This window comes from Vipera berus (genome assembly GCF_964194415.1).
Source record: "Vipera berus genome assembly, chromosome: W".
In the NCBI taxonomy this organism is placed as follows: Eukaryota; Metazoa; Chordata; class Lepidosauria; order Squamata; family Viperidae; genus Vipera; species Vipera berus.
Window position 1 is genome coordinate 54,202,266 of NC_138210.1, and position 23,199 is coordinate 54,225,464.

Genomic DNA, 23,199 nt, shown 5'->3' on the forward strand with positions numbered 1-23,199 from the left:
AACAGGGAGATGCAGCCCTATAACTAGCTATGTGGTTTAGTTGGGCATAGATTTGGGTACATGCTTGAACATTTGAAACTGGAAAAGTTAGACTCATTTGACTAGTGCTAGAGTAGAAGAAAGGGACGCGGTGGCTCTGGGTTAGGACGATGAGCTTGTCGATCAGAAGGTCGGCAGTTTGGTGGGTCGAATCCCGAGTGCCACATAACAGAGTGAGCACCTGTTACTTGTCCCAGCTTCTGCCAACCTAGCAGTTCGAAAGCACGTAAAAATGCAAGTAGAAAAATAGGGACCACTACGGTGGGAAGGCAACAGCGTTCTGTGTGCCTTTGGCGTCTAGTCATGCCGGCCACATGACAATGGAGCACTGGCTCTTCGGCTTTGAAACGGAGATGAGCACCGGCCCCTAGAGTTGGAAACGACTAGCATGCATGTGCGGGGGAACCTTTACCTTTTACCCTAGAGTAGAAGAATAAGAATAGCATGAGAAGTGAAATTTGATTGGAAGGAAAAGATCCCAGAATAGGGCTAATAACTTTAATAGCTATCGGAAGACAAGCCCCATATGAATAGAGGTGCCAGCCAAACAAGTAATGCTTAGATTCACAAATTGAATTGAGTCGAGCTATAATGTAGTTATTTGGTTTGGTATTAATGCAATGTGAAAAGCTGCTATTGTAGTTTCTAACCTGTGATTTATGTGTTGTATGTGAATCAAATTACGATAGCTTGTTCAACAGTGTAGTTGAACTTGGGTTTAGCACAATGTGTGAACCCAGCAGTGAAACACTTTGATAATACTGTTCCTAGCAAGGTAGCTATTTTTCAAAATTAGGAAATTGCGGATGGTCAATTTCATGTAAACATTAAGCAAACATTTCTTGTTCATAAAGCTGGTAAGAACTGTGATACAGTGGGGCCTTAGCGGGTGAGCAGATCTCCTTCATTGAAGGTGTTTAAGGAAAGGCTAAATAGTGCTGTGAGCACAGGTTGTCCTCGACTTACAACAATTCATTTAGTGACCATTTGAAGTTACAATGGCACTAAAAAACTGATTTATGACTGTTTTTCACACTTACAACCGTTGCAGCATCTCCATGGTCACGTGATCAAAATTCAGATGCATGGCAATTGACTCATTTATGATGGTTGCGGTGTCTCAGGTTTATATGGTCCCTTTTGACAAGCCACGTTAATGGAGAGGCCAGATTCATTTAACAGCTGTTACTAACTTAACAACTGCAGTGATTCACTTAACAACTGTGGCAAGAAAGGTCATAAAATGGGGCAAAATTCATTTAACAGTAGTTTCGCTTAGCAATTGAAATCTTGTGCTCAGTTGTGGTCATAAGTTGAGGACTACCTGTATAGGATTCTTCAATTGAGCCGGACTAGATGACCTCAAAGCCCCGATTTTATGATAGTATGTTATTTTATGTACACCATTTTCCAAGTAGAAAATGGATAACGTATGAAAGGGTCCTAATTTTTAGAATCCCTACAGATTAAAGTGAATCAAATGTAGTTTCTACCAACACATTTTATTTTTCTTTTACAGTAATCTACATGCAATTTTTCCCCTAATTCCTTGTGGAGGACCAGAGGAAGAGAGTCCCTTTCATTATTATCTTTTCAGAGATTTTCCTGCTGAGCTGTTTTTCTTCCCACACTGGGGGTTGGGATAGAAACCTACCGTATATATTTTTCTCCCATAGCAGACAGGGCGAAGCTATTTAAGAAGTATCTCCCTGCACTGGTTTCTCATGAAAAATTATAGCTTCCCATCTGCATTTCATGAAAGGAAGGCGGGGGGAATGAGGGATGAGTTGGGAATTACAGGCACCTCGGAGACACGCAGCTAAGGTTTCTTGGTAGCTAAGGCAGAAATCCACTGAAATTGGTTTTATTATATATTTTGACTGGGAACGGTGAGAATGTTAAAGGAAGGTTCCCTCTTCGTCCACAGATGTTGCAATTGATTTGTGAAATACTGTATGCTGACCCCTCTGCTCTCAACATTGCTAACATCTCCACTTTTCTATATCTAAGGTATACAAAGCAGCTCTGTTTTGTACGTTCAGCATCTTGCATGCAAACCAGTGCAAAAAATCCTCACAAATATTTTTGTATGCTGCCTGTCTCACTATATGTCTCCAGGTGAGGGGCGTGCTTATTTTCTCAGGCATGGCATCTTCTGCCTATTTCCTTCTTTGCCCATTGCCCTCATGGTGAACATTTTCACTGATATTTTGTCTTCTGCAGTTCCACCTGAGGATTTAGAAAATCTCCACCCGTCAAAACCACATATCTTACTAATGGAGATATTAATGGTCATCTGGCTCTTGGCATGTTCCTCAGGTTTCGGTCCCCTCCCTCTCAAAAGGCACTGACTGGGCTGTGTGTGCACCATCTCCTTCTTTCCCTGCCCTGAACTGGGATGACGTTCTAGAAATCACTTCCTAAATCTGACGGTTGCTAAGAAACCACCCTAGGGCTGTCAGGGAGATCGCTAGGCGACACCCTCTCCTCACTTGCCAATTACATCACACCTGCCAATCAACTGTGCCCCCCCCCCCGTCTCATTCCAAATGTGCTTGGCTCAACCCTGCCATCAGCAACTTGAGCACCCAAACGCTTTCCCGCCCCCATTTTGTCTTCCAACTTCCTGGGGAAGATCCACCGTAGATCCTCCCTCCCAGCTCTTCTAGACCACCACATTCCCTCCCTCCCACATGACTTGCATATTATGCTTACCTTACATAGGCTGGAGATAGGGGATTCACATATAGAGGGGCTTCGGGCGAGGATCTCTGTTACTATGGCAACCCAGGGATGTTTATAGAAACGGCTCAGCCAAAGATAGGGATCGGGGGATAAGGGGGATAGCTGGTGAGGGGATCCTGATGCTGGTTTGCTTCTGAGGTATTCTCCATAGCTTCATACACATGAAAGAGCCGTGAGGGTCAAACTTTACTTGCTCTTTAGAAACCCTCAGCCTTACAATAATGGGACATTACCTGCTCATGGTCCTGAGTCAAGTCTCTGATGAGTTGGTTTAGCTATAAAATGCACTTGTTTAGTGTGTGTGTGTGTGTGTGTGTGTGTGTGTGTGTGTGTGTGTGTGTAAGTTAGCGAGAACAACAGAGGAACACTGATATGGTGAATTATATAATTTACTACAATTATATCAATAAAGGAGAACATTTGTAGCTCAGGGTTGAAATGTGTGTGTGTGTGGGGGTCCCTTGGTGTTTCTGAGCTTGGTTGTTCTCTTGCAGACGTTCCATTACCCAAACATCATCTTCAGTTACATCATCAGTACTAATCATCTATTGCTAATCACATCATCACTATTTTTATTTTTAATTTTAACTGGGTTTTAATTTTCTCAGGGTTCTATTTAATTTCTTTTAATTTGTTTTAATGTTTGTATTGACTGTTTTTTAAATGCCCTGTAAACCGCCCTGAGTCCTTCGGGAAAGGGCGGTATATAAATCTAAATAAAATAAATAAATAAAAATAAATCACTAGCATTGATGATATTACTGAGTTTGGGTAATGTAACATCTGCAAGAAAACAACCAAGCTCAGAAAGCACCAAGGACCCCTCCTTACAGTTATATGTTCACACTGCAGAGCAACTCTTGGGCGGCTTACAATTAAAATCATGAATATAAAAATATTAAAAATAAGTCACCTCAGCTCAAAGAGACGGACCGGTTGTAAAGTTGGAGTGAGAGGTCCATAGCTAAAGATTCCTGCTGTTTTTCAGTTAAAGCTTTTAATCTGCAGCTGCTTTGCCTCATTTCTGGAACTTTTAGACCAGGTCTGGAGCAAATTGTCTTTTTTTGTAACTTCTAGTCCTCCCCACCTTTTTTTCTTTTAATATACCACACAAAATCTGTTAAGGAGGGAGGTTTAGGTAACTGCAAAGTGTCTTGATTAGACAGCGAGGAACTCTCCATCTGGAACCACCCTTTTGCAAACATCTTCTCTCCTCCTGCTTCCAGTTTGGTCCAATCTCTTCCCCCGCTGAGCTGGATACTCAGAGATTGTCCCTGCTTGTTGCCATAGAGACCCTCTTCCAAATCTCAGGCCTAAAGCTGCAGAAAGAAGAGGTGGGGGGGGGATTGTAGGTGAGAAGAAAGTCACTCTCTCGCCCCACACCTGCCCTCCTGGATTAGCATCTTGGCTTTCTCTCAACAAGTTCCAGTGGCTTGCATTAAAGCAGGAGACTCGATCAATACTGTAAAATATTTGCTGACTTTGCAGACAAACAACTGCAGGTGTCATTTTAAAATGTCATGTCATGCATGTTGGCTCAGAATTCATGCTTTCTGAGCAATTTGGTATGTTTTTCAGAATGTCTTTAGGCCAAAAGAGTGCCTCAGATGCAGCCTTGTATTCTTACACACACACACACACACACACACACACACACACACACACACACACGTGCACACAAACCATAGACCAATCTATCTCGTGAATATAGTACAGTAAACTACAATTGGGACCAGAATTTCCATTGCCGAACAAGGTGGTTACTAAGTGAATCTTGTTTGATTTTGCAATTTTTTTTTGGTTGTTAAATGAATCACTGCAGCTGTTAAGTGAATCTGGCTTTCCTCACTGACTTGGCTTGTCAGACGCTGGTTGTGAAGTTCGCAAATGGTGATCGCATGACCCTGGGATGCTGCAATTGTCATAAATACAAGCTGGTTGCCAAGAGTCTGTTCATGTGATTATGTGACTGTGGGGATGCTGCAATGGTTATAAGTGTGAGGACTGGTCGTAAATTACTTTTTTCAATGCTGTTTGAACTTTGAAGGATCACTAAATGAATGGTTGTAAGTCAAGGACTATGAATTATGCCTCAATTTTTTTTTATGTCTCGCACTTCATTGCTTAGGTTTTGAAAGTATTGTCCCCTGTTTCCCCCCCTCCCCTTTACTGTTTCAGTAAAAAGAGTGAAAAAAGAACATGTAACATGGAAAGAGCATATATTATGGACAACAAGATTATAAGGTGAAGAGAGCAGGGCGTATTTTTTATTGCAAATATTTACAGTTCTATCATTTCAGTTTTGTATAGCGGAAGAGATTGGAGACCCAATGCCTTCAAAGCAGATAGTAATGAATTAAGATAACACAACTTCACATGTTCCTTTTCTCTGTTGTCAGTTTCTGTAATCTTACCTTAGCATTCTTCTAACAGTGTTTTTAACTCTTAAATTCTTAACAATATATTTTTTCTGGACTTCCATGTTCTTTCCCATTGTTCCTTTCTTTCACCGATTCCTTTGCCGAATTGCTTTTTCCCCACATCACACCTATATTTTTCATTAAACTTTTTCCTTCTGTGTCCCCTTTCTCAGTGTGCAGCTTTGTCGTACACAGAAGATGTCATGAATTTGTCACTTTTGAATGTCCAGGAGCTGGGAAAGGGCCCCAGACCGATGTAAGTCTCTTTTTCATTACAGAATTCTGTGTCTTTTGAGAGATAAGTGAGATTGTGGTGAGAAAAAAAATATATATTTTGGGGACAGTTGGAAACTTGGACAGTGGGCCTGTTCCCTCCATTCCAGGTGAACGTCCTGGTTTCCTTGCTATTTATACTGCTGACAGAGGGAATGGATACTTTCAGCAGCTGGCACGGTCCTATTTCTGCTGTCCTTGGCCTGAAATATTAAGGAATAAACTAGAAAAGATGGAAAGATTTGCCTCTTCTCTTTCAGAAGCACAAAATTTGCCAACTTTTTTTTTCTTGCATAAAATTTGGGGGTATATTCAGCCGTTCTGGGTGCAAAAGCAGATTTATGCCATACAGATGCAAACATATTTCCTTGTGTACACCATTTGTTCTGCTGTGGAGAAAATACACGAGCATGCACACACACACACATACACACACACACACACACACACACACACAGAGAGAGAGAGAGAGAGAGAGAGAGAGAGAGAGAGAGAGAGAGAGAGAGAGGGAGGCTGGATAGTGTAATTGTTAGAGCGCAGCCTTTGAAGCTGTCTGCCACGAACCATTTCGTGATCTTTTCTGTATTCATATTATTGTTAGATTGTTTTTATCCTGCTTTTATTACTTTTTTCTAAGTAATTCAAGACAGCGAACATATCTAATACTTCCTCCTCCTGCTTTCTCCACAACAACCCTGTGAGGTGGGCTGGGCTGAGAGAGAAGGACTGGCCGAAAGTCCACCAGCTGGCTTTCATGGCTAAGGCAGACCTAGAACTAACTGTATCCTGGTTTGTAGGCCAACATGCTAACCACTATACCAAATTGGCTTTTTCTATATGGTGAGAAAAGGGAATATAGGCTTTTTAGAGATGATGGTGGGAATTCAGATAAACAAAAGTGTTGTTTTCTGGCTGTCACACAATAATGGATGTGTGCCTTCACTAATTACATGTGTTTATACATTTTCTCTTTTGCAGGATCCCCGGAATAAGCATAAATTCAAAATCCATAGCTACAGCAGTCCCACTTTTTGTGATCATTGTGGCTCGCTCCTGTACGGACTAGTGCACCAGGGGATGAAATGCACCTGTGAGTAAGCATTAATTGTTCTCTAGAGTCGTGTGAATTGTTATAAGAAAAAGAATTAAAATGCTGTTACCTAAATAGTAGAAATGATTGTCACAAAAAGCTTCTTTCAACTAAGGGCTGCTGTGGCATGGAAAAAGTCCTCAATTCTAATATTATATCCCACCTTAAAACACAACGCAGGCAGATAAATCATATTTTTATTATTAATAGTATGGTTGGTTGCACACTCAGTCAAATGGTTAGATTGGATTTTGTATTTTTATTCCTCTATCGAGTCCTTCCCATGGACCTAAGATAGGCAAATATTGTTCAATGGTGTTAAAGTTATTGTCACAGGATGTAAGCGGTTCCAAGTAAAGCTGCCTAAGAACTGCTCCAGATCTTTTGAGATTGCACCCAAGGTGCCTATGACTATGGCCACTGTCTTTGCTTTCTTTTGCCACAGTTGTCTATTTATGTTTGCAGGTCTTTGTATTTTGTGATCCCCCACCCCATTTCTTTCTCTTCTCTTATGTTGTCTCCATTGCTACTGCAATATCTACTATCCAAACTTTTTTCTTTTTTATTGACAGTTGTTAAGTCTGGCTTGTTATGCGGCATATGATAGTCTGTTTGAATTTTAAATTCCCAGGGCACCTTAGCTTCTCCATTTACTATTACATTTGTTTTATTTTGTGGCCCCACCAATTCTTGCTTGTAGGCAAATGGTGTTTTTTGCAGATATTCCAATGCACCACTGTTGCTACTTGGTCAGGCTGTTGTTGCTAGTCAATCTATGCGATCTTCTTGCAACAGCGAACCAGGTAATTCACTGTTTCTTCAGCTTCCTTGAAGAGGTGGCACTTGCTATCTGTTGCTGTCTTCTCAACAATGGCTTTGTTCTTAAGGCTTGGTTTTGGGTAGCCATAAGTAGCCACTGTGTTTCTTTCTTTCTTTTTGCTTTTATTGATCATCAGGACTTGTTATCTGCTTTGCCTACTATTATTTTTTAATGTACTAGCCATGTAAGCCTTTGCTGTGCCATGCCTCTTTTCTATTCTTTTTCTATATTTCTTATAGGTCAATTTGATCTGTCTGGTATTTAGTAAGCCTTTGTGGTATACTAACTTTTTCACTGTCCTTCAGATATTCTTCCAATATTAGTAGTAGTTTGTGTGTATTTGCATAACAACATACACAGTATAATTTAAAGGTGAGAGTCTGCATTCGTCTAAAATACTCTACATCGCATGTGCTAAAAAAACTGGTTGCTTTCAATAATCAAGTTTAGTTCAAGTTTAGTTCAGTGGCTACTTTTTTAAAAAAAAAAGTTAATTCCAACCCTTATTCTTTCATTCTTCTACACTTGATACACACTTTAAAAAGTGATAAAGAAGTATCGTTTTCTTCCTACTGTTCCCTTTGGGGCAGCAAAATGAGTTTGTAAAATAGAATATTGCACTACAGATAGGCAAGAGATACAACTTTGGTGCGCTGCCTCACAGGAGAAAGATTCTAGTTCTTCTCACCTATTGAGTCTATCTGCTTATTGGAAACTTTTTTTTTACATGAACAGAGCTTCTCAGGTTTACTGGAAATATTAAAATGTGACCCTCCATCTACGACTTCAATAGTAGCAGTCTGTTGCAAATCTTACTATCGTAGGTTTTTGAAAGTGTAGATGAAGATTAAGCGACTTTAAAATTGTAAGCCTTGTTGGAGTTCAGTGATAGCCAAATAACCATTAGTTGGGCAGATGACAATATATCTGGCGTACGCAGAAAATCAGATGCAATTTTGCAACTTCATTAGAACAAGGCAGCTCTATCAATTCTGGGTGTGTAGAAGTAGATTCCTCTAAAATTTACACCCCCGGGGATGTAGAAAAATGAAAATACATACAAAAAGAGATTTTCTGTAACCCACTGCAGTCAGTATCTATAACTGAGAAGCCACTGCATCATATATGGGTACCTGAATGTAAGTATGTTAAGGGCCAATAATTAGTTTCTTTAATGGAAGATGTGGCCAATATTATGGTTTTGCTTTCTCCCAAAGATTCAGAGTGGATCTCTGCAATCAGTTATAGAACAGATGGTGAACAGCCTTCAGCTAATTTGATGAATCTGACCTATGCTTTTTCTGAGATAGGCTTGCAAACACAGCCAAATGGCTTCTCCATTTCAAGCGTAATATCAGAAAGATGTTTGCATGTAGCAAAGAAGACTGTTATCTCATTAGAAGCATCTTAGTTAATAAATGATACAGACTTGCAGTGATTAATCTTTTTGTAAAAAACAAAGTATATGTTGCTTGTTACATTATGCAGCCGTAAACTGCAAGCTGGCACTCTCCTAAACGAGACTCCCTCTTCTATAAATGAATAAAAAAGAAATCTCTCTTTTTTTTAAAGATACCCCTTTCATCTAGGACATTTGTAACTTCCTGTAGTAAAATATTTAACTTAACAGAAAAAAAATGTGATTTCATTAATTGAAGGCATATCTTAAAATTAGAAATAGGGATGTGCACGAAGCAGAAATCTGTTTTCATTTGAACTTGGAACAAACAGACCCAGATCCTACTGAATGTTTTGTTCTGATGTGTCAACCTTTTGAAATAGACAGGGCCAAGAAACACAGAAATTCCAATAATGCTGCTTTATTGTAGTAGAATATATTAACAGAGACGCGGTGGCTCAGTGGGTTAGGACGCTGAGCTTGTTGATCAAATGGTCAGCAGTTTGGCGGGTCGAATCCCGAGTGCCGCGTAACAGAGTGAGCGCCTGTTACTCATCCCAGCTTCTGCCAACCTAGCAGTTCGAAAGCACGTAAAAAATGCAAGTAGAAAAATAGGGACCACTACGGTGGGAAGGTAACAGTGTTCCGTGCACCTTTGGTGTCTAGTCATGCCGGCCACATGACCACGGAGACGTCCTCGGACAAGTGCTGGCTCTTCGACTTTGAAACGGAGATGAGCACCGGCCCCTAGAGTTGGAAACGACCAGCACGCATGTGCAGGGGGGGGAACCTTTACCTTTACCTTATATTAACAGAATCTTGAAATCCTATCCTAGTGTTTCTCAAACTCAGCAATTCTAAGATGGGTGGACTTCGTCTTCCAGGATTCCCCAGCCAGTACGGCTAGAGAATTCTGGGAGTTGAAGCCCACCCATCTAAAAGTCTTTAGGGTTGAAAAATACTAAACACTGCCCTATTCATGTTTCTCTCTATCCTTTATTATGCTAATAAAATTAAAGTAGGGTTGTTTCTTAGTTTCTTTCTTACGCTTTCTTAAAACTCTGGACAATGTAAATGCTTCTCCAAGCGTCTCCTGGACAGTTGTATTTTACCAAGTTAATACAATTCCTTTATACAATCTTGGAACAAACTCTTAGAACACACACATTTTACATCAAGCTTACAACATTCAGAAGATTGAATTGATGGGATGTGAGGTTGCGTCCTGTGACCAGAACTCTAGGAATTCTGAAATATTGTTGAATTTTTGAAACAGGTAAATTTTGTTCTGATTGCTGTTTTGTTCTGACCTCAGAAGGCAAATGCAAAGCTCAGAAGACTCAAACTAACCATATTTAAGTTCAAAGGTTTTGAAAATGAAAATAACCAAGATTTATTTATTTAATATTTAGAAAAATCTTTCAGTGTCAGCAATAAATTGAACTTGTGTCAGAGTAGGGAAATCTATTCTCTTTATTCCCATTTGCTTTCAGCTGATTTGCCAACCTTTGCTGCCCCCTGCAGGCTGTGAGATGAATGTGCACAAACGCTGTGTCCATTGTGTTCCCAGTTTGTGTGGCGTTGACCATACAGAGCGCCGTGGACGCCTCCAACTTCACATTGAGACATTTGGCAGCGATGAGATCCGGGTGACTGGTAAGGAAATGGTGTCATTGAGGTGTAATAGAATTGGACACATGAGTTTACTCACTTATTAATATCTTATTAGACGCGGTGGCTCAGTGGGTTAGGACGCTGAGCTTGTCGATCAGAAGATCGGCAGTTTGGCAGGTCAAATCCCGAGTGCCGCGTAGCAGCATGAGCGCCTGTTACCCGTCCCAGCTTCTGCCAACCTAGCAGTTCGAAAGCACGTAAAAATGCAAGTAGAAAAATAGGGACCACTCCGGTGGGAAGGTAACAGCTTTCTGTGCGCCTTTGGCGTCTAGTCATGCCGGCCACATGACCACGGAGACGTCCTCGGACAAGCGCTGGCTCTTCGGCTTTGAAACGGAGATGAGCACCGGCCCCTAGAGTCGGAAACGACTAGCACGCATGTGCGGGGGAAACTTTACCTTTACCTTTTATTAGATGTCCTGTTCTCTACATTTCAGTGTTGAAGCTTATATTGGTGGCATCATCAGGAACTAAGCCTTTTATGGGGTTAGTCTTCCAAAAAGAATGTACTTTGCTCTTCTGTCTTTTATATGGTGGGTTACATTGATTCAGTTTACCCAGATTTTTGATGAGCTCAAAGAATTCTGACATTCCTTTAACGCTGCTATTAATTGCCTCTTATAATTAAAAGTCACATAGAAAGTGATAGGATACGAGGACCTGAAACTTTATAAAAAGAAAGCAAGCTGAAGAAACTGGGACTCCTATTTTGTTTATGAATCAAAACCTCTTCATTCTTCACTTAAGGCAGGGGTAGGCAACCTCGGCTCTTTTATGACTCATGGACTTCAACTCCCAGAATTCCTGAGCCAGCTGTGCTGGCTCAGTAATTCTGGGAGTTGAAGTCCATGAGAGCCGAGGTTGCCTACCCCTGACTTAAGGAATTAGGAGCTTTTGAAAACAGGTAGAAATAAGAAAGCCCTCAGGGTCAAGCTAGCTTAGAAAAGATGGGAGAAGGCACGGAAGTGAGAATGCAGTACTGTTTGCCTAACATTATTTCTCTTTTTCAAGTAACAACCGTTTGCAAATTTGGCAGTCCTCAGGAAAACTTCAGGATTTTGCTAAGTATCCAAGGCAAAAAACATTGTTTCTGGGCAATAAGTTTCCATTATTTCCCCATCTTTGGATATGCAGAGATAGCTTCTGAACTTGCAGTTTCTACATAGGTTATTAATTCTTTCTTTGTCTCAAGATCACTTAGTTTATTAATATTCCATGCTTGTGACTATAACACCTCAAAGAAACTTGATTGATATTTTGAAAAGTCTACTTGGGAGTAACATAGATTTTGGGGGGTTGATGAAATTGATCGGGTAGACAGAAGTATTTTCAGGAAGGAGCCCTAAACATTTCAAATTTATTTATTTTATTTCTTTATTCCACTTCTGTAGCTGCCCAATCCAATCATGTGATCAACTACCTTCGACTAAGTATTGTACTTAAAAACTGGTCTTGATTCTTTAATGCCACAAATTAAAAGGCCTCATTTTAAAGCATTGATGAATAATATGCCTTCAGCCAGCGCAAGCTTTAGTCCACGAGCAGACTAACTAATCCTTCTTTCAAACATTTCTGTGATAAAAATTTCAGAATATAGGGAACAAAATGAGCTGTAGCAGACATCCACAAATCTGCCTTTTCCCTCCACTTGTTTCAGAGAGGCCTTCAGTGAATTGTATAAATGCAAGCATGTTTGCTCCCTTTTGCATTTTTAAAACATCTAGTTAGTTCTTTCGCAGTTCATTTAGGATCCAAGTTTCAGCTTTTTTATTTGGTTCTGCTGTTCGATGTAAAATCCCCGTGCACCTTCTTGTGCGTATTTGCATACTCATTTCTGCAGTTCCTTCTCTCTCTCCCTCTCCCTCCCCCTCTCTCTCTCTCTCTCTCTCTCTCTCTGTGTGTGTCTCTCTCTCTCTCTCCCCCTCCCTCCCCCCCCCCTCTCTCTCTCCTCAAAGGTTCCAGTTTAGTTAACGCTGGGCTGAAGCTGGACCGGGAAGTTGCAAAAAAAACCTTTTCATTCGAAGAGGGATTAACTTATTGTCATGAAAAATAGATGAAAACAATGAATAATAAAAAATATATTAAAGAGTAATGAAAAACAGAGGCAACCCAGGTGATGGGACTGGAGGTTGGAAGGCTCTTCGAAAGAGAAGAGGACTGTAGCACCGACAAGAAGACAGCCGCGGTTTTGATGGGCCGGGGTGAAGAATAGGCCTGATTGGGGTGGTGAAGGCTGGGCACCACCTGGGTTCTATTCCTAGCCCCAAAGCTTGACATTCCCCTCCTCTGCTTTTCACACCTTCCCCTGCACACTTTATCACTGTCTTTCTCCCGCATTCTGGAACACCAGCACGTAGGTGGTGACGAGAAAGCCACTGCTGCATTCTCCTTGACAGAAGGGGATTTCCTCACCCACCCTACCATCCCCTTCACCCCCATGCGTGCACGCACGCACGCACACACACTCACACACGCAAACACACACAAGTTTGCTGCTGCAGCAGTTTCCCCTTAGCCTACAGCAGGTGGCCCAGGACAGATGCCAGAAGTTCCTCCTCTCTCAGCCCACCAGCAAACACAGGAGGTCTGCCTTCCTGCCCACTCACCCTTCCCTCTGGTACAAGGAGGCAGTTGGAAGCTAATAATCTTTTTTAGAAGCCGATTATCACCGTTTCTATTTCCCTCCCTCCCTCCCTCCTTTCCCTACCAGTTGGAGAAGCGCTGAACTTGATCCCGATGGATCCCAACGGTCTCTCTGATCCTTACGTGAAACTCAAGCTGATTCCTGATCCAAAGAATCTCACAAAGCAAAAGACCAGAACCGTCAGGTCCACTCTTAATCCTATCTGGAATGAAACCTTTGTTTTGTAAGTACAGGCGGGAGAGGCCTCGGGCCTTATTTATCCATCTTAGAAATTGTGGGAGGAGGTGTTTCATGGTGCTGACCAGCCCCCATGGCTGTGCGCTCCTCTGTGAGCTCCAAGCAAGATGGCAGAATCAGATCTTGAGACATTTCTGAGAGACCAGGTTTTCCAGAGGCCTGGCTCACCTTTGGGGGAAGAATGTTCTAAAGCAGGGCTTTCAACCAGTGGTACGGGTACCACCTGTGGTACATTGGCACCTGGCAGGTGGTACACGACCATCCTAGAAAAGTGGTAGCAGGGGAGAGGAATGAGCTGAACCGGTGGCAGCATCGCACAATCCTGAGTGAGAGACGGCTGGAGCTGCAGGGCTGTCAGGGCTCAGCGGAAGCGCCAGGATCAGCGCCAGGCTCCAGATGGAGCTCGGCGCTGATCCTGGCGCTTCTGCTGAGCCCAGAAGAAGCGCCGATCGGCTGGAATGTTGCAGCATCTCCAGGGTCTTGTGATTTGCATTCAGATGCTTGGCAACTGATTCATATTTATGACGGTCACAGTGTCCCCGGGTCATGTGAAGTGACCAAAACGTGCTGCAACCACCCACCAGAGGGGGGGGGAGAATAAAAAACAAACACCACCCCACCCCACCCCCGCTGCCAATCCTCAACAGAAATGCTCACAACAATGAAAACCTCAGACAGGAGGAAGAGCGCCGCCGGGCAGGCAGGCAGGTGTCTTGCTCGACTGGCTTTTGGGGGGCACTTTTTTCAGTGCCATTGTAACTTTTAACAGTCACTAAGCGTCGAGAACTACCTGTACTTCATCACTTTCCCCCCCTCCCTTTTTTTTTGTTCATCAAGTTTTTGACACCTTGCTAGGCGACTGGTGATACTCAGATATTGCCATATTCTAAAAGTGGTACAATGGGTGAAAAGATTGAAAAGCCCTGCTTTAGCGGGACCAAGTGGGACAGGCTGATATAATGGGGCAAAGATGGTTCTATAGGTAACCTGGCCCTATGCCATGCGGGGCTTCAAAGATCATAGGCAACACTTGAATTGGACCCGGAAACAAATCAGCACCAAAAGTGCACCTTGCCCAGCAGAGGGGTTTCAGGCATCGTTTTTTGGGCTCCCAAGGTTGATCGCGCAGTCTACTTCCATACCAGCTGAAGCTTCCGGATGCTGTTCAAGGGTAGAACTCATTGCAATAATCCCAATGGGAGATGACCAGGGCACGAGTGACCGAGTGGAGAGCCTTCCTATCCAGGAAAGAGTACGCAACGGGAAGTAATAAGGAAATTTGTTCGCTTCAGGGGTTTTTTTTTGACCTCCTTCTTTCCCCTTGTCACTCAACAGCACCCTGCAGCCAGGTGACATGGATCGGCGCCTCTCCATCGAGGTCTGGGACTGGGACCGGACAACCCGCAATGACTTCATGGGCGCCATGTCCTTTGGAGTCTCTGAGCTGTTCAAGGGCCCCTTGGAAGGCTGGTAAGGGGAAATCATCTGGGTAGGAAAAAATGGAAGAGAACAATGGAGCAACTCAGTGGGCCACCAGTGCTCATATTCTCTCTCTTTCTCCGTCTTGGCGTCTTTTTGGATTTTATCTGTTTGCTTGGTTGGCACCATCCTCTTTCTCTTCCTCTGTCTCTCGCTCTCCTCTCCTTTAATTTAACCCTGCAAATACCTCCCATTTTTGGCTTCCATCCATTCATTCTCTTCCCCTCTCCCTGTTTCCTTCCATTTTCTTCCCCATCACCCCTCTTGCTCATTCGCTCCCTCTTTTGTCCACTTCCGCCCTGCCCAATGTCCCTGTCTGCGTTGCTGTCCCAGGTACAAATTGCTCAATCAGGAGGAGGGCGAATATTATAGTGTCCCTGTGGCGGATGCAGAAAACTGTGGGCTGCTGCAGAAATTTGAGGTAACCATGTGGCTCCATGACAATGTTTGGATTGGTACCCCATACGCTGTACACTGAGCCGTACGCTGAGCTCTGCCACACAACACCAGCAAAACTGCCCTTTCTTATCCTCTGGGACAGTTTTACCCAGGGCAGTTTGCAAGAAGCTCACTGAAAGATGGGGTGGGATGGGTGACCAGCGAGAGCTCTTCCAGTCAGCAAACAAAAATTAGAAGCAACCCCTCTGCGGTGCAAGGCTCTAAAAAAGTAACTGTTTTTTTTTCAATAGAGCCACTTGCAATGTTCTTCGTATTTCACTGCTATCCCATAGATGAGGCGTGTGACTCAGTGGCTTAATGATGCTGGAGATGGTCTTTGCTTCAGCGGTTTGAGTCCTAGCACTGCATGGTGGGGGCGAGCTCCTGTCACCTGGCTCACCTCCTGCCCACCTGGCAGTTCGAAAGCGTGTTATACGCGAGTAGATAAATAGGTACCACTTCGGTGGGGAGACGAGCCGGTGCTTCATGCAGAGGGTTAGAATCCTGCTGGGAACGGACCTTCCCAATTGCCACACCCATTTGCAAGCCCAGCGAGAGCTTTGGAGGAGGGAAAGGGCCCCGAATGCTGCCACGGGAAAGCCTCTCGTCTTTCTTCCTGGTGTGGAACTAGCTCGCCCCCTGTGGTGCACTTTGGAAAGTGGGTGACCACGAACCAAACAGAGCTAGCAGTCTTAGGTAGCCAAACTGCTAGTAGCAGTGTAGTCTCCTGGCTAATTTACATTGCCATATGCTAAGCAAACAAACCCATAGTTGTTATCTTTTAAAGGCAGTTTGGGCTCTGTGTGATACACTCACTGTGTTGTATGTAGCCTTCACAGTTTTAGGATCTACTGTGACAAACACCGATCAGCTTTAATGTGAGGCAAAATGATAGATGGTCCAGAGAGGGTTTTAGCAACCCTCTCTAGCTATTTTTTTTTCCCTGGGAGAACACAGAGCTGTGTGTTTTATCCTGACCCGAGTCTGCTGAAATGGCATTCATTATCTCATCGTTGGCACTGAAACAAGTCTCAACTCTCTTCTCTGGATGGAGAGAATCATCTTTGTCCTTTGCCTTAGACAACGAAATTTCTTGAGATGTCCTATAAGTGGCTGTTGGGTGGTCCGGTTTAAGAATGGGCACAAATTACATTTTTAACGAAGAGGCAGGATAGAACAGAGGTTATTCAGGCAGCTACTTACATCTTGATGCTTTGTTTTCCAGGCTTGCAACTTTCCTCTGGAACTCTATGAGGTATAAAATTTCATTCTGTTTCTTTTATTTTGAGAAGCGGGGGGGGGGGAATGGATGCTTTTGCTGCCATAAAAGCCGTAGGCTTAGTGAAAGGGGGAAATGCAGGACACAAGAACAGAGGAAGAGCCCACTTGATCCCTTGAATCTACTGATGTTCATCCAATCCTTTTGTTTTTAGGACCAATTATGTTGGGGTTTTTTTTGGCTACTTGCAGTAAATTGCCCATCTCTGATCCCTTCTGGTAACTGTTGCTATGCTCCCTCTGAACTTGGAAACATGTCCTTAGCTAATATGCTTAACAGCCACAGATGTTTCTCTCCTTGGAAGCATCGTTGGCTGAATGTCAGTATTTAATTCTGGGGAAAAAGCGTTTCCTTAGACCCATCCATCAACTGGAGGAGAAAAATGGAGGTGGTAAATACTTTTGCAGCTAAAGTATGAGAGAAGGAAAGATAACACCAGCGTCACTGAGATGAATCCACTCGTTTGTGGCCTTCCCAGAAAGCAGTTCAGATAGTCCTCAAGTTATGACCAAAGTTGAGCCCCCAAATTTCTGTTGCTAAGCAAGGCAGTTGTTAAGTGGGTTTTGCCCCATTTTACAACTTTGTGTCACGGTTAAGTGAATCATGCAGTTGTTCAGCAAATCTGGCTTCCCCCCCATTGACTTTGCTTGTCGGATACCAGCAGGGAAAATTACAAATCTGATCACATGACCCGGGGGACACTGCAACTGTCATAAATACAAGCCAGTTGCCAAGCGTCTAAATTTTGATAACATGACCATGGGGATGCTGCAATGGTCATACAGTAAGTCACTTTTTTTAGTGCTGTTTAACTTCAGATGGAAGTAAAGGAATGGTTATAAGTTGAGGATTACCTGCACCTTGAATATCAGTCTTCTAGCTTGGAGATGACTGGGTGTTACCACTGGGATTTTCTGCCTAAAAAAACAGGGTCTGGAGTCGTGGCAAATTTCTCAGTTCACTGTGGATCTGCCCTGATGCTGTAATGACTTCACAGATCCTCTTGGGAAGAAAGTTGATTTGCAACTGCATGTGTATCAAAATCACTCCATTGTTCATGGAGATTCTCAGTCATCCAGGTGTTGGTTGTCCCGAAGGTGCGTTTTCACGAGGCAACTGGACTTCCTTGTTTTTCTTTGAAGACGTTTCGCTTTTCATCCAAGAAGCTTCTTCAGCTCTGACTGGATGGTGGGAAGGATTTATACTCCTTGCAGACAGCTGGTCATTTGCCTTCTGGAGAGTTATTGAGGTCACTTGGAGCTGAAGAAACGTCTTCTCATCCAGTCGGAGCTGAAGAAGCTTCTTGGATGAGAAGTGAAACACCTTCAAAGAAAAACAAAGAAAGTCCAGTTGCCTCTTGAAAAAGCACCTTTGGGACACTCCATTGTTCATTCTCACACCCTCCCTAATATCCTAAGACTTTTACCGTTATGTACTAAATGTACCTTGTACCAGCTTCCATTTCAAAGGTATGAAGAAGCAGCTGAAACACCGCCCCCCCCAGGCACCCTCTTCAAAATGGCAGAGATTGCTGATGTTTGCACGTAACTCCAGCTGGGATGCCCTTAATTCTGAGACTGCAGGATCTTCACGCCCGCGTTTCTTCCTTTCGCCTTGCAGAAGGTTCGCCACGGCCCTATCCCATCTCCATCTCCGAGCCCCACCGACTCCAAGCGGGGTGGATTCTTTGGCATCAACCGCTTCCACATCTCGGACTTCAACTTCCTCATGGTTCTGGGCAAAGGAAGCTTTGGCAAGGTGGGTCTTCCACTAGGCCAGGGGTAGGCAACCTCGGCTCTTTTATGATTCATGGACTTCAACTCTATGCTGACTCAGGAATTCTGGGAGTTGAAGTCCATGAGTCATAAAAGAGCCGAGGTTGCCTACCCCTGCACTAGACAGTGGCTCAGAGGTGCACAGAGAGGGAGGCACAAGGATCCAAGCACTGGCAGTGCCCAAATTGTGGGCCCTTGCCCAGGCTAGAATTCCTGTAAGTTAGGTGGGAACAAGACCCAAGGCTCTGGGGTTCTTTCCCCACAGGTGATGCTGGCCGAGCGCCGGGGGACAGAAGAGCTGTATGCCATCAAGATCCTAAAGAAAGATGTGATAATCCAAGATGATGATGTAGAATGTACTATGGTGGAAAAGCGAGTCTTAGCCATGGGGGAACGTCCACATTTCCTAACTCAGCTACACTCTACCTTTCAAACAGCGGTAATTCTTCTCTTGTCCAGAGTTATTTCATTAAACAGATATTAGCCCTTTAATTAAATAGATCGGGAGTGTCCGACCTTGGCCACTTTTAAGACCTGTGGACTTCATATTCCAGAATTCTCCAGACAGGTATGCTGGTTGGGGAGTTCTGGGAGTTAAAAGATCATACGTCCTGAAAGTTGCCAAAGATAGACACCTCTTATAAAAGTAACACTACTTTTTAGTTAAGGTAAAGGTAAAGGTTCCCCCGCACATGCGTGTTAGTCGTTTCCGACTCTAGGGGCCGGTGCTCATCTCCGTTTCAAAGCCGAAGAGCCAGCACTTGTCCGAGGACGTCCCCATGGTCATGTGGCCGGCATGACTAGATGCCAAAGGCGCACGGAACGCTGTTACCTTCCCACCGTAGTGGTCCCTATTTTTCTACTTGCATTTTTACATGCTTTCGAACTGCTACGTTGGCAGAAGCTGGGACGAGTAACTGGTGCTCACTCTGTTACGCAGCACTCGGGATTCGACCCGACAAACTGCCGACCATCTGATCAACAAGCTCAGCGGCCTAACCCACTGAGCCACCACGTCCCTTACTTTTTAGTTAATGAGTGCTTATTTACATAACCAAAGTATGTTTTATTTGGTGAACTGATGAAAGGATGCTAGAGCTTTTAGTCCCGTTACATAAAAGGATGGTTAGGGAAATGAGAAAACAAGGTATTGGGGAATTCTGGGAGTTGAAGTCCACACATATTAAAATGGCTGGGGTTGAGAAACACTGATTTAGGGAATACTTTAATTATTTAGTTTGTTCATCTGGGGACATATTCTGCTTTTTTTTTCCTTTAAGGACCGACTGTATTTCGTTATGGAGTATGTCAATGGAGGAGATCTAATGTATCACATCCAGAAGGTTGGGAAATTCAAGGAACCCCATGCTATGTACGTGAGTCTCTTTGGGAACGTGGCTGGGATTGCTTCACACTAATTGTATGTCAACCATCATGCAATCCAAAGAAAAGTTACTCTAAAAACTTAAATTAGATTTAAAAAACATGATTAGCTCCAGAGGACAGTAAGGCTGGTTATTTGGTCATCTAGTATAATATCTTAGTCTAGTCCAGCCCTGCACTATCACCCAACAGCAGCATTGTTCCTTGTTTTACTTCTCAGGTTATAAGAAGTCCTCGACTTAGGACTGCAATAGATTCTACAATTATGGTCATAATTCGTGACACTTACTAAGCAGGTCATCATCTCACTGTGCCCAATTTTATGATCTTTTTAATGGCAGTTGTTAAGCGAACCCATTGTTACGGGGCACTTTCCCCCCCAGAAACCGGAAGTAACACTGGTTGAAACGTTTAGTTTGATTTTGAGAATCACGGGCAAGGATTCGTCCCAGCAGCCAAGTCAGAAAGGTGGTAGACAACTAATCTGCATATACTAGAGGTGGGGAATGGAATTCTGGGAGTTGACGTCCACAAGTCATAAAAGGGCTGTTGTTCCCCACCCCTGGCATATACAATGAAATTAGGTGGGAAAGCAATAATTTATGGGATTGTGAGGTAATATGATTGCATGATTTCAGATGAGGTGGAGCATCGCTTTATATATATATATATATATAAATGGCATGACTAGATGCCAAAGGCGCACGGAACACCGTTACCTTCCCACTGTAGTGGTCCCTATTTTTCTACTTGCATTTTTACATGCTTTCGAACTGCTAGGTTGGCAGAAGCTGGGACGAGTAACAGGCGCTCACTCTGTTACGCGGCACTCGGGATTTGACCCACCAAACTGCCGACCTGATCAACACCGCCCTGAGTCCTTCGGGAAAAGGGCGGTATATAAATCGAATAAAATAAATTAAATAAATAAATAAATAAATAAATATGAACATTCCTTGCAAAAAATGCAGTTTGTACAGTGGTTAAGGCACCAGACTAGAAACCAGGACTCAAAAACGGACTTGAAGGCACTCATAAAGAAATAATTCTCAGCAAGTGGTTTCTGTCCTCTGGCAGAAAGAAGGAGGCATCTGCTCTTGCTCTGCCCCCCGGCAGATGTTTTCCCACCTGGCAGGGCAGCCAGGGCCAGACCTTCATCACTGGGTTAAAAAAACATGCTCTGGAAAAGCTGCTCTGAACATCCCAACACGGACTGCCCTGATTTAGGAATAGGCTTGGCAATAACCATCCCAACACAGCATGGGAAAATGCCGTAAGCACTCTGAAGATGCTAGCCACGAGCTATTTGCCGTCATCTTTCTAGTCACCATCTTTCCCTCTATTCTCCTACAGGTTTTATGCAGCTGAAATTGCAATTGGCCTGTTCTTTTTGCATAACAAGGGAATTATTTACAGGTGAGTCTCTGTTTGCTGTCCATTCGCCGTGCCCACCCAAGGCAGAGGAGGAGATGGAGGGATCTTGATTACAGCACTTTGGGGCTAACTACAAAATCCCAACATTTTTGTAAGAATTGAGAAGATACAGCTCCACTCGTTTCCTTCTCTCCCATGATCTCTCCAGCCTTCTTTTTTTTTCTTCCCAATATCAAAATCTGAATACAGGTAGTAGCAATAGCACTTAGACTTATATACCGCTTCCCAGTGCTTTACAGCTCTCTCTCAGCAGTTTACAGAGTCAGCCTATTGCTCCTCAACAATCTGGGTCCTCCTCATTTACCCACCTTGGAAAGATGGAAGGCTGAGTCATTCTTGAGCCCGTCAGGATCAAACTCCTGGCAGTGGGCAGAGTCAGCTTAATTCTCAACTTATGACCATAATTGACCCCGGAATTATGGTCGTGAGTCATGGCGGTCATCAAGTGGGTCACCACGCGACAGTGTTGATTTTACAACGCTTTTGCAGCGGTGGATAATTGAACGCCATGATTGTTAAGCGAACGTGACAGTGGTTAATCCAGTTTTCCCAATGGGTGTTGTTTTTTTTTTCTTGGAAACGGGCAAAAAAATGCTGAAAATTGCAGTCATGTGACCATGAGAGGGTGCAAATGGCTGTCAAGCTGATTTCCAAGTGCCCAAATGCGATCACATGGCTGTGGGTGGGGGGAGGGCTCAGAACTCTGGAACTGGGTTGTAAGTAGATCTGGGAGGTCCATCATAACTTTGAACAGTCACTAACTGACTGGTCATTAAGTGAGGTCTTCCTGTAGCTAGAGATTCTGTGGTCGTTGTATAATTGGAGCCCTCTCTTGGACAGACTCTGTTCCAATTTTTCATATTATTGTCTCTAGGGATTTGAAACTGGACAATGTCATGTTGGATGCTGATGGCCACATTAAGATCACAGATTTTGGGATGTGTAAAGAAAATATTTTCCCTGGCATCACCACCCGGACCTTTTGCGGAACACCTGACTATATTGCTCCAGAGGTACAGATCTCCACGACTGGCTGCTAGTACTTAAAAACATAATTTACTCAGGTCCCATCTACTTTAATTTGCTATTTCCAGTTTGTTTCTGGGCAGGATGTAAGGCGAGACTCAAAACCCACAATGGCTTTATAGCCAGGACACTTAAGGAAACATCTTCAATTGCAAGTGCCTCATTCTTTTGGCTGCAGCTGGTTAGCATTTTAACTTGAGTCTTTTCTGCAATTCCTATGTTTAGGGATAATCTCTCTCCTAAGAGCAGAGAATTTTCATCTTAAATTCCTTTCTGTGGTCAAGCTAATTGATGGTTTTAGCTGGTTGGATAATTTGGCTTGTATTTTTTTTAAAAAAACCTGTTTTTAAAGGTTTAATTCTTTTTTATTGTTTTATTTACTATTGGATTTTTAAATAAATCATCTCTCTACAGAGATTCAGGGGACTAATCTTAAATTCCTTTCAGTGGTCAGGCTTTTAGGTCATAAGTTTAAATGTCTTAACGCCGTGGTGGTTCCACAGGTGGCACACAGAGCCCTCTCTGTGGGCACATGTGCCGTCACCCCAGTCCTGGGCCTTCAGTTGGGTTTTATAAAACCTTTTCGCTTTAGGCCTCTGCCGCCATGTGCAAAAAAAAAAAAAAGTTTCAATCAATACAGTTTCAACTTCTCGCAGGAAAAAAAAAGATCTCGCAAAGTTGGAATTGATTGATTGAACTTTTTAGTCCCACCCAATCTGCTGTTACCATCGCAGCCAGGTGCCCCCCAAGGGACACACCCACCCAACTGGCCACACCCACCCAATGGGCCACACCCAGCCAGCACCCCACGATACATAAGTGGGTTTTGGGTTGCAGTTTGGGCACTTGGTCTCTAAAAGGTTCGCCATCACTGTCTTAACGGTTTAGCCGGTTGGCTAGTTTTAATTGCTTTTATTTGTTTTTAAATCTGTAATAGTTTGGTGTTATTGTATTATTTTACAAAATGCCCTGGTCCTAGAAATAAAGTGATAAGTGGCATCCAAATGCAATTGACCAAACAATAAATAACCTGGATCCCTTTCT

At 43.3% G+C, this 23,199-nt stretch overlaps 1 protein-coding gene across 1 annotated transcript in view; it reads left to right on the forward strand.

Moving 5' to 3' along the window:
- The window catches only part of LOC308676119 (protein kinase C gamma type), a gene marked incomplete at both ends in the record, with an annotated part of 46,990 nt that overhangs the window by 16,723 nt on the left and 7,068 nt on the right, over positions 1–23,199 (forward strand). The window contains 12 exons of the mRNA XM_081341855.1: positions 5,378–5,460; positions 6,456–6,567; positions 10,311–10,442; positions 13,171–13,327; positions 14,677–14,811; positions 15,154–15,241; positions 16,484–16,513; positions 18,158–18,295; positions 18,578–18,751; positions 19,593–19,684; positions 21,049–21,111; positions 22,004–22,142. Coding sequence (XP_081197981.1) covers positions 5,378–5,460; positions 6,456–6,567; positions 10,311–10,442; positions 13,171–13,327; positions 14,677–14,811; positions 15,154–15,241; positions 16,484–16,513; positions 18,158–18,295; positions 18,578–18,751; positions 19,593–19,684; positions 21,049–21,111; positions 22,004–22,142 — 1,343 coding nt within the window. The remainder of the gene's footprint in view (positions 1–5,377; positions 5,461–6,455; positions 6,568–10,310; positions 10,443–13,170; positions 13,328–14,676; positions 14,812–15,153; positions 15,242–16,483; positions 16,514–18,157; positions 18,296–18,577; positions 18,752–19,592; positions 19,685–21,048; positions 21,112–22,003; positions 22,143–23,199) is intronic.